Source organism: Jaculus jaculus, chromosome 14, assembly GCF_020740685.1.
Source record: "Jaculus jaculus isolate mJacJac1 chromosome 14, mJacJac1.mat.Y.cur, whole genome shotgun sequence".
Lineage (NCBI taxonomy): Eukaryota > Metazoa > Chordata > Mammalia > Rodentia > Dipodidae > Jaculus > Jaculus jaculus.
In genome coordinates, this window is record NC_059115.1 from 9,621,757 (window position 1) to 9,633,503 (window position 11,747).

At 48.2% G+C, this 11,747-nt stretch overlaps 1 protein-coding gene across 1 annotated transcript; it reads left to right on the top strand.

The window, feature by feature from the left end:
* Positions 1-623: 623 nt before the first annotated feature.
* On the top strand, positions 624-8,711 carry LOC123454584 (extracellular calcium-sensing receptor-like). Its single transcript, XM_045133279.1, has 3 exons — positions 624-829; positions 4,427-4,718; positions 7,851-8,711. The coding sequence occupies exons 1-3, from the start codon at positions 624-626 to the stop codon at positions 8,709-8,711; spliced, it is 1,359 nt and encodes a 452-aa protein (XP_044989214.1).
* The last annotated feature ends 3,036 nt before the right edge of the window (positions 8,712-11,747 follow it).

The following is an 11,747-nucleotide window of genomic DNA, read 5'->3' on the forward strand; positions in this document are numbered from 1 at the left end:
GTGCTGCTCCGTGCTGGGGACTCGTTCACATGCCAGCTTCCTGCCCCTGCCGGGACCCAGCCTCCCTGACCGCCGAGAGGCATCAGCTCAGCCTGGGCTGCCTGCTGCAGCTGAAGATGCCCTGTCCTGCCTGAGGCCCTTTGCACCCTGGGTCACGCGGGAGGGCTGGTCCCGGACCACCTGCAGCTCCACTGCATGCTGTCGGGAGAGGCGCGGCGGATCAAGGCCTCTGTGCCTCTTATGCCCCCCTGGGACCTGTCTGTAAAACAGTGCCCTGGGCACCCTGAATACAGCTGGTCCTGGCTTTCTTGTCTCTCTGGAGGCAGGCATAATAACCTATTGTCTTCCTCCCCGTAGTCTTCAAGTTGTTGCCCAGACCTGATGACACTGGATAGAGGGAGGTGAGAAACCTAGGGAGAAGGAAAATGAAACTTTTAATGGTCCTGGGATTTGATGGCGACCCATCTCCAGACTATGACCCCATTCTCCTCATAGCCTGCAGGCCTGGAGTCCCAGTCCCAGGTCATTCATCGGGGGCGAGCTCCAGATAAAAGCTGCTGTCACGGCTAGGAACTGCCCAGCATGGGGCTGTCATGTCACTGTTTGTCCAGCTCCCGGCAGGCATGTGCCTGTGCGCCCTGCTTGCTTCTCTCATGGGCTGTGTCTCTGGGGTGGCCCTGTCTGGACCACTAGGCTGCCCGTTGCCAGGGAAGAGCCCTCGCTTTGAGCGTGCTGGGGATGTGGTGATCGGGGGCAGCTTCTCCATCTTGCTCTATAACGGTACCCTGTTTGATTTCACAACCCCTCCGGCTGGGCTACCACTTTTACGGTAAGTGTTGGGTGTGGGTTGGGAAGGCTTGAAGACTAAAGGTACATTTGGGAGCCCATCAGGGGCTTGCTTGTGAGACACTCAGCTGAGGACCAGCATCATCTGTCTGTCCCATCGCTGTGACTCCATTACTGTCCTTTTTATAGCACATCTGTTCTCTATTCTTGTTCATGCTAGGTTGGGATGGATGGCTGATGTTGTTTATCTTGGGCGCTTAGAATAGGGGCTAGGTGTATGTGTTTGCTGGATGAATACATGTATAATTAACAAACCTCTTCATTGGTCATCGTCTTCATCAACCATCTTCATTGGACCCCTGGTGCCCCTCCCTCTGTATCTCTTTGCTCATTTAAAACATTTTTTATTAGTTGTTTATTTGAGAGAGACAGAGAGAGAAAGAGAGAGAATTGGCATGCCAGGGCCTCCAGCCACTGAAAACTAACTCCAGATGCATGTGTCACCTTGTGTACCTGGCTTTATATGGGTGTTGGGGAATTGAACCCTGGATTTTAGGCTTTGCAGGCAAATGCCTTAACTGCTGAGCCATGTCTTCAGGCCTCTCTTTGCTCATTTTTTTGGTTCAGGGTTTACCAATGTGTCTTTGAATCCAGAAGGTCCCAATGCAGTCCTTTTGGTTACTTTGCTTCCATGCGAGTGTATGTGGTGTGTTTGGTGTATGCATATGCATGTGCCACGTGGCACAGAAACTCATGTGCAGCTGAGTGTGCTTGCTTGCTTTGGTTGGAGTAGGACTTCTGGTGTCCTGCTAGATGGATTTGTTTTTTAATGAGAGAGAGTGAGAGCGAGAGAGAGAGAATTGGCGCTCCAGGGCTTCCAGCCACTGCAATCGAACTCTAGACACATGCACCCTCTTGTGCACATATGCGACCTTACCCATGCATCACCTTGTGCATCTGGCTTACTTGGGATCTGGGGAGTTGAACATGGGTCCTTAGCCTTCACAGGCAAGCACCTTAACCACTAAGCAATCTTTCCATCCCATCGGCCCATTTTTATTTGAACTGAAGTCTCTTGCTAATCCCAGAGCTTGCCATCCACAAGACCAGGAACTCTCTGTTCTTTGCTCCCCAGTGGACCTGGGTTATGGATGCGAATGACCAAACAGATGTTGATGTGGGTCCTCGGCCTCAAACTTGAGTGGTTTCTCCAGCCTCCTCAGGACTTCATGTTTGTACAGGATTGTACTTAAAAGAATATTTTTAAATTTTATTTTTGAGAGAGAGAGGAACAGAGAGAAAGAGAATGGCACGATAGGGCCTTTCAGCCGCGGTGAACAAGCCTGACCAGCGCACCTCCTTGTGCGCATCTGCGGCATTGAATGCTTGCATCACTTCTGAGTCTGGCTACTTGAGACCTGGAGATCTGAGCAAACATTCTTGGGCTTTGCAGGCAAGTGCCTTAATGCTAAGCCATCTCACCAGCCCCAGGATCGTACTTTTAACTTCTGACCCATGCCAGCTCTCTATCCCTGCTTTTTTTTTTTTTTTTTTTTTTCTTGAGGTAGCCCAGGCTGACCTGGTATTAACTATGTAGTTCTCTGCTGGCCTTCAGTTCATGGCAGTTCTATGTGAGTTTACTGAGTGCTGGCAGTGAAGGCATGTCCGCCACACTGGGCTTGCTTGTTGTTGCCATTATTTTGGGTTTTTTATTTACTTGGTTTTGGTTTGGTTTTGTGTGTGTGGGGTTGTTGTTGTTTAAAAAATTAATTTTTATTTATTTATTAGATAGAGAGAATGGGTGTGCTAAGGCCACTAGCCACTGCAAACGAACTCCAGATGCATGTGCTACCTTGTGCAACTAGCTTACATGGGACCTGGAGAATCGAACCCTTATTTTGGATTTTTGAGTTAGGGTCTTGCTGTAGTTCAGACTGACCAGTGACCTGGAATTTACTCTGTGGTCTCAGGCTGACCTGGAACTCACAGCAATCCTCCTACCTCAGCCTCCAAAGTCCTGGGATTAAAGGTGTGTGCCACCATGCCTGGCTTGTTTACTCTTTTTAAAATGAGTGTGTTTAAATTTGTAAAAAAAACAAAAAACAAAAAACAAAACCCTTTCCAAGGGGTGTGCATGACTGTAATTCAGGTACTCAGGAGGCTGAGGCAGGATGATTGTGCATTCTACATCAGATTGTGCTATGTAGTATAACCCTGTACATATATATTTTTTTTCTTGTTTTTTCAAGGTAGGGTTTCACTGTAGTCCAGGCTGACCTGGAATTTACTAAGTAATCTCAGGTTAGCCTTGAACTCATGGTGATCCTCCTACCTCTGCCTCCCAAGTCCTGGGATTAAAGGCATGCACCACAACACCTGGCTCTGTTTGTTTTTTGAGGTAGGGCCTCACTGTAGCCCATCCTGACCTAGAACTTACTCTGTATCCCAAGCTGGCCTTGAACTCATGGTGATCCTCCTGCCTCAGCTTCCCAAATACTGGGGTTAAAGGTGTAAACCACCAAGTCTGGCTAAGATCTTGTCTTAAAAAAGCAGAGCTGGAGAGATGGCTCAGCAGTTAAAGTGCTTTCCTGCAAATCCTAATGGCTCAGGTTCGATTCCCTAGTATCTGTGTAAAGCCAGATGCACTAGGTGGTGCATGCATCTAGAGATTGTTTGACTGGGGTTACAGGTGTGTGTGTGGCCACAGCCATCTTTTTAGGTGAATGTTGGTCAATTAAACTCAGGGTAAAACAAGTCTCTTCACGGTGTGTAGTTCAGGGAATTCTGGGTCTCCTCTATTGCTTGTCTCTGTGTTTCTCTGAGATGGAGTCTCTCATTGAACCCAGAGCTGCTATTTTTGGTCAGACTGGCTGATTAGCAAACTCTAGGAAAATCTCTTGTCTCTGCTATCCACAGGACTAGCATTACATGTGTGTGTCGCCACACTCAGCTTTTATGTGGGTACTGCGCAATCCAACTCCAGGCAAAACAGACCTTCCCAGACCCTCATAGTTATTTGGGAAACTGTCTTATCTGCTGAGCCATCTCTGTAGACCCATTTCACATAATGTGATAATTTCACATTATCATTTAAAAATATTTTATTTATTTATTAGGAGAAAGAGAGAGAGAGAGAGAGAGGGAGCAGAGAGGGGGGGAATGATAATATAGGCACACTAGGACCTTTAGCTAGTGGACAGGTACTTCACATGCATGCACCTTTGTGCATCTGGGTTTATGTGGGTACTGGGGAATTGAACCCAGGTTGTTAGGTTTTGCAGGCAAGTGCCTTAACTGCTGAGCCAGCTTTCCAGTCCCATACTTACCATTGTTTTGGTTATGTGAACATCTAAAATCTACTCTGTCAGCAACTTTGCAAAGTACATTAATTGTTATTAGTTATAAACGCAATGCTGTGTGATAAATCTTGCAGGTTATCTCTTCTGTGTACCTGAAGCTGTTTACTATACCCAACATCTCCCCATTGCCCATGGCTCCCCTTTGACTATTCTGAACGATGTTGCTAAGCACATCTCTGTATGAGTGCTTGCGGGGATGTATATGTTATCTTCTCTTTGTGTTCATTTCTGTTCCACTCACTGCATAACAAGTGACACACGTGAGCTTCTCTTCCCTGCAGCGTTTCTCCGTGGGGCTACCGGGTGGCCCAGAGTTTCGTCTTTGCCGTGGAGGAGATCAATAGGAGCCCCCAGCTGCTGCCCAACCTGACGCTGGGCTTCTCCATCCGCAACTCTGGGGACTCGGTGCGCGGCGCCCTGCGTGAGACGATGGGCTTTCTCACGGGGCAGGAGGAGCCCCTCCCCAACTACTCGTGTCATCCTGGTCCTCCTCGGGCTGCCATGGTCGGGGACACGCGGTCAGCCCTGTCTGTGTCCATGGCCAGGCTTCTGGGGCTGTACAAGTTTCCCCAGGTGAGTTGTTGAGAGCCCTGTCCCTCCGTGGACAGCAGTGATCGCGATGGAATCGATGGTGATAATTGCCATGTTATTCAGCTCTGCTGCAGTGCCAGATTTTCTGCTAACACTCTGTGTGCAACACACAACCTTGTTGTTAGAGGCATCTAATCCTCTGCAGTGACGAGGAAATGGGGTTAGAGGACAATCACTGGTAAGTCCAAGCTCCCCGAGGCGCCTGGCTCATGCCGTCTGCTTTTCTTCCCTGCTGTCCGTGTTCCCTGAACGCCAGGCCCTCAGCATCACACTCGCTTGGTGGCCAGGTGTGGCAGCCATCTTTCCTCTTCAGCTCACATTTTTTTTTTTCTTCCTTTGTTTTTTGAGGTAGGGTTTTGCTCTAGCCCAGGCTGATATGGGATTCACTATGTAGTCTCAGGGTGACCTTGAACTCATGGCAATCCTCCTACCTCTACCTTCTGAGTGCTGGGATTAAAGGCGTGCGCCACCGTGCCTGGCATCAACTCATATTTTATTTTCAATTTTAGTATAGCTGCTGCTGAAGTGAACACTGAGCTCGTATTTCAGCATAGAATGCAATCCGCTTAGTGAAAGTGAATAATTCAGTTTCTCTTAGACTGATCAGGGTTGTGCACACACCACCAGAGTTAATCTGAGACGACTTTTGTCTTCCTGCAAGAGGATACCCCCAAGCCTACTGGATCCCATTTCCTGTCATTCTGGTTTATTTTTTTTCAAGGTAGAAGGTAGGGTCTTGCTGTAGTCCAGGCTGACCTGGATTTTTTTTAACTTTTAAAATATTTTATTTATTTATTTGAGAGAAAAAAGGTGCGTGTGTGGGTATGGAGGGGGGGGGGCCTCAGCCACTGCAAACTCCAGGTGTGTGTTTCACTGTGTGCATATGGCTTACATGAGATTTGAACCTGGGTCCTTACTGCTGAGCCATCTCTTCAGCCCCATTTCTCATCATTTTTACCCAGAGGTAAGCATTGATTTTCTTTCTACCTCTTTGAGGTTGCCTTTTCAGGGCATTTCATATAAATGTAGTTACACAGTATGTAGACATTTGTACTTGCTCCTTTTACTGAGGATGTCTTCATAGTACATGGCTACTGTTGCAAATTGCAGCACTTGACTCCATTTTTTAAAAAATATTTTTATTTATATTTATTTATTAGAGATAGATAGAGAGAATGCTCTGTTTATTTTTAGAATAAGTTTGTCCTATTATATAAACCAGAATGTTATTTGTTGTCAATGAATAATGATGTGTGTTCTGGGCTGGAGAGATGGCTTAGCGGTCAAATGCTTGCCTGTGAAGCCTAAGGACCCGGGTTCGAGGCTTGATTCCCCAGGACCCACGTTAGCCAGATGCACAAGGGGGCACATGCGTCTGGAGTTCGTTTGCAGTGGCTGGAGGCCCTGGGGTGCCCATTCGCTCTCTCTGTTGACCTCATTCTCTCTCTCTCTCTGTCCCTCTCAAATAAATAAATAAAACAGAAAAAAAATTTTAAAAAATAATGTGTGTTCTGTGGGATGACCTTATACTAAATTATCAGTTTATCTGGAATGCAAACTTAACTTGGTATCCTGTATTTTTATGCAAAATCTAGAAGCATTACTTGTGTGAGACTGAGTCAGCCTCACTCCTCAGAATCTGGGCCACTGCCAGCACCCATTATGTTAAATATGTTAACATAGTATTAACTTATCATACCCATTTAAGTACTGCCCTCTGGTGGCAGGAGAAGGGATTGCACTGAGATAAGGAGTCAGGGCCTCATCCATTCCAGACCCCCAGACCGAGCAGCTCCGGTCTGCATAACAGCCCCAGGGGACCAAAGGCGAACGCAGACGCAGAGCCCTGATGGCCACACCCGGAGGTGCGCTTCTCTGCTTTGGGCACGTGGTGTAGTCTCTTCCTTGACAAAGGAAGTGAGAATTCTCGTCTGTCACACCACAAAGACCACAGAGTGACCAGGTGACAGGAGGTGGCCTGTCTTCCTTGTCACCACCCTCGAGGAACAGCCCAGCAGCTCTGCGCAGACCAGAGAGTCAGACCAGCCAGGCTGAGGCGCAGAGACAGAAAACTGTGAGGGGCAGAGGAGGGGTGGTGAGAGAAGAAAAGTGGCCGTGTGGGCTGAACTAGTCAGACAGGGCATGGCACCTGAGTGGAACACCCACCCTTCTCTGGGCATCATATTCAAAAGCTTTCATAGAAATTTACTTTTTTTTTTGGAGGGAGGGAGGGAGGAAGAGAGAGAGAGAAAGAGAGAGAGAGAGAGAGAGAGAGAGAGAGAGAGAGACTCACATAGCCCAAGGTGATGTTGAATTTTCTTTGATTCTGAGGGTGACCTTGAACTCATGTCTCCTACATCTGCCTCCCAATTTCTGGGATTACAAACCAAAGGTACTATGTCTGGTTTATACAGTGCTTGAAGATCAAACCCAGGACCCCCTGCATGCATGCCAGGCAACTGAGCTACACCTCAGTCCCCCCCCCCCTTTTTGTGGTAGGATCTCACTCTACCCAGGCTGATCTGGAATTCACTATGTAGTCTCAGGGTACCCTCGAACTCAAAGTGATCCTTCTACCTCTGCCTCTCAAGTGCTTGGATTAAAGGCATGCACATCATGGTCAGCTTAGAAATAAAAAAATTCCCCCCTTTTTTAAAAAATTTATTTGAGAGTGACAGACACAGAGAGAAAGACAGACAGAGGGAGAGACAGAATGGGCACGCTAGGGCTTCCAGCCTCTGCAAATGAACTCCAGACGCGTGCGCCCCCTTGTGCATCTGGCTAACATGGGACCTGGGGAACCGAGCCTCGAACCGGGGTCCTTAGGCTTCACAGGCAAGCGCTTAACTGCTAAGCCATCTCTCCAGCCCCCTTTTGGTTTTTTGAGGTAGGGTCTCACACTAACCCAGGCTGACCTGAAATGCACTATGTAGTCTAAGGCTGGCCTCAAACTCACGTTAAACCTCCCACTTGAGGGCTGAGATTAAAGGCGTGCACCTCCACGCCCAGCTCATTGCTTTATGTTGCTGTCTTCGATTTCTCCTATGTAAGCCCACCCATCAACTGTCCCTGAGCTGTGATTTTGACCCCCACTCCTACTGACTTCCCTTGCAGGTCAGTTACTCATCCACGCTGCCCAGCCTCAGCGACAAGACCCAGTTCCCGTCCTTCCTTCGGACCCTGGCTAGTGACCTCACGTCCTCCCACGCGCTGACCCAGCTGGTGCTGCGCTTTCAGTGGTCCTGGGTGGGCATTCTGTCCCAGGATGACGACTTTGGGCAGCAGGCCAGCTCCCTGATCTCCCAGGAGCTGAGCCAGGCTGGTGTCTGCATTGAGTTCCACCTCCAGGTTCCTTCCCAGGAGTCTTCGGAGAAGACTGAAGCTATTGTTCAAAAGATGCTGAGATGCACCGCTAAGGTGGTTCTGGTTTTCCTGAGCAACTTGAATTTCCGGCGCATCCTGTATGGTTTACTGAACGTCCGTGTCGCAGGTCAGGTGTGGGTCAGCAAGGGTGCGCTGCACATGGCTCTTGCCCTGACCATTCCAGGCGTCTCCCAGGTCCTGCAAGGCTCATTTGGCCTCTTATATCACAGCAGCCAGGCACGTGGGTTCCCTGAGTACCTCGCTCAACTGCGCCCCAGCCGAAACCCAGAGGACATGTTCATAGAGAGCTTCTGGGAGTCCACCTTTGGGTGCACGTGGCCCCACAGAAACAGCACAGTGACGGGGGGTGTCAAGTTCTGCTCAGGGAATGAGAGTCTGAGAGAGCGGGAGTTTCCTTTCCAGGAAGTGAGTAAAATCGATGCTGCGTACACAGCTGTCCACAGCATCGCCCATGCCCTGCAGGACCTGATCGCCTGTGAGCGCGGGGACGGGGCGTGCGCAGACCCTCAGCGCTTCCAGCCCTGGCAGGTGAGACAGAAACGTGGGGCGTGGGTGGGGGATTCAGGGAAGGTGGGTGAACAGATTGGCTAAGCCCAAAGGCCCGCAAACGCGCGGCACCAGCGCTGCGCACAAGCCGTTGTATCAGAGGGCGGAGGGCTCCAGACGACCGCGGCGCCCCACGTCTTACGCAGCACCGATCTCTCGCCTCCACGTCCCCATCGTCCCCCAAGAAAGATTTTTTAGTGTCTCCCAAAGTTGAGTCTTTATTTGTGTGTGTGTGTGTGTGTGTGTGTGTGTGTGTGTGTGTGTGTGGTGAGAACGCAGCTGCACACGTTGTGTGGACAGCCTTCGGTTGCCCGTCCTTACCTGCCGCCTGGTGTGGGATGGCATCTCCCCCTGCTCTGCACGGCTCACCAGGTTAGCTGACCTGCCATTGCCAGTGGCCTCTCTTGCCTCCGCCGTCGCCCTGTACGCGTGCAGGCATTGTAGAACGCTGATACGGGGCCCAGACTCATCTTGGTTTGGGGTTCAAACTCACGTCCTGATGCTTGTGCTACAAGTGCTTTATCCTTTGCGCCATCTCCCGGGTCTCTAAATTTAAGTGCTAATAATCAGCAAGCAAGTTTCAGTATAGGAACGCTGAAAACCTGAGTTCCAGGTAGAAAGCAAATGCCGTTTATTTTATTATGGCTTTCTTTAATTTACTTTATTTGTTTTTGGATTTTTTCGAGGTAGGGTCTCACTCTAGTCCATGCTGACCTGGAATTCACTATGTAGTCTCAGGGTGGCCTTGAACTCCTAACGATTCTCCTATCTCTGCCTCCCTAGTGCTGGGATTATAAAGGAGTGCACTACCACGGCTGGCTTTATTATTATTATTTTAAAATTTTTATTTATTTGAGAGTGACAGATAGAGGGAGAAAGAGAGATAATGGGCATGCCAGGGCCTCCAGCCACTGCAAATGAACTCCAGACGCATGCGCTCCCTTGTGCATCTGGTTAAAGTGGGTCCTGGGGAATTGAGCCTTGAACCAGGGTTCTTAGGCTTCACAGGCAAGTGCTTAACTGCTGAGCCACCTCTACAGCCCCCTATTATTGTTTTTTAGAATTATACTTATTTATTTATTTGACAGAGAGAAAGAGGAAGTAAGAGAGAGATAGAGAGAAAATGGGTGTGCCAGGGCCTCCAGCTACTGCAAATGAACTCCAGACGTGTGTGGCCCTCTTGTGCATCTGGCTTAACGTGGGTCCTGGCGAATCGAACCTGGATCCTTTGGTTTTGCAGGCAAGTGCCTTAACTGCTAAGCAATCCCATCAGCCCTATTGCTTTATTTAAAAAAAAAGTATTTTTATTTATTTGCAAGGGAAGAGACAGACAGACAGACAGACAGACACACACACACCACACCACACACACACACACACACACACACACACACACACACACACAGAGAGAGAGAGAGAGAGAGAGAGAGGGAAAGACAGAGAGAGGAGAGAGACAGAGAGAATGGGCCCTCCAAGGCATCCAACTACTGCAAACAGACTCCAGATACAAGTGCTAGTTTGAGCATCTGCCTTTATGTGGGTACTGGGAAATCGAATTTGAGTTGTTAGGCTCTGCAGGCAAGAGCCTTAACTGCTGAGCCATCTCTCTAGCCCATATTGTTTTATTTTTGACACTTTCATCCCTTCCCTCTCCTACTAAAATCCTTCTTTTTCCCTCTGTGTTGTCCCAACCTACTTTCATGCCTTTCTTTGACCCACTGAGTTAAAGTTAGTGTCACCAGCATGATCATGGGCAGCGGGCTACTTATTGGAGAGTGAGCAGCCCACCAGTGGCTACACCGCTGAGGGACAAGATGCCACCTCACCCTGCAATTTTCAGTTGCCATTAGCTACACTGGGAGGTGTGGGGGTCTCCTCTGCAATGAAATATTAACACACTCAATTTCATTCACATCTGTCCACTCACATAGACTCACACAGAGTCCAAGCGGGTAATGGTCATGTTGTGTCCAGAAAAAAACAACAACATTCCAGAGTCCCCTTTCCTATTTTCATGTCTCGTGTGCTCTATTATATGCCCCCCAAAACCTCCACGATGGCCCCTTTCTAGCTCCTTGGTGTCTGTACACACACTGGCTGGTAGACACTAACTAGAAGTTCAAAGCAAGGGTTTGCATAGGAGAAAGACCATGAGCCTTTGCGTTTCCGAGCCTGTTCTACCTCACCCAATATGACCTTTCTCAGTTCTATCCATTTTCCTGCAGATTTCATGACCCCTTTTTTCTTTACAGCTGAATAGAACTCCCTTGTGTATATTTGCCACATCTTCGTAATCCATTCCCCAGTTGATGTGCAGCTCAGCTGATTCTTTTCCTAGAAGTTGTGAGTGGAGCAGCATTAAACATGGCTGTGCAAGTATCTCTGAAGTAGAGAGTAGAGCCTTTAGGACATATGCCCGGCAGTGGCATCACTGGGACATAATCAAGTTCTACTTTTAGCTTTGGAGGAACCTCCATGCTGATTTTCATAATAGTTACACCAGCTTGCATTCCCACCAACAATAGATACATTTCCCTCTTACCTACATCCTCACTAACATTTGTTGTCTTTTTTTTTCTTTTGGTGACAGCCATTCTCAACTGGGTGAGAAGGAACCTATCATTAGTTTGAATTTGCATTTCTCTGATGGCTAAGGAAGTTAAACAGTTTTTAAAATATTTATTGGTCATTTTTATTTCTTCTTTTTTCACAGAACCAACTCCTTGTTTTAGTTCTTTGTACATTTTTATTTCAGTAACTTCTCTCTGATCTTTTTTTTTTTTTTTGAGGTAGGGTCTCACTCTGGCTCAGGCTGACCTGGAATTCACTATGTAGTCTCAGGATGGCCTTGAACTCTTGGCGATCCTCCTACCTCTGCCTCTCGAGTGCTGGGATTAAAGGCGTGCGCCACCACACCCGGCTTCTCTCTGATCTTAATTTTGTCTTTCTATATCTCCATATGTGCTTAATATTTGTAAAGTTGGTCTTTTCATGGTGTCCCAAATGTCTCTCATGTGTTGTTTTTTTTCAACATTTTTATTTATTTAACAGAGAGAGGGAGAGAGCATACAAGGGCTTCCT

What these genes read in the sequence shown, in the direction of transcription:
- LOC123454584 (XM_045133279.1), top strand. Translation starts at nt 624, where the DNA reads ATGTGCCTGTGCGCCCTGCTTGCTTCTCTCATGGGCTGTGTCTCTGGG. An exon ending in GCTGGGCTACCACTTTTACG is followed by an intron (nt 830 to 4,426) that starts GTAAGTGTTGGG and finishes TCTTCCCTGCAG; the next exon opens with CGTTTCTCCGTGGGGCTACC. An exon ending in GGCTGTACAAGTTTCCCCAG is followed by an intron (nt 4,719 to 7,850) that starts GTGAGTTGTTGA and finishes CTTCCCTTGCAG; the next exon opens with GTCAGTTACTCATCCACGCT.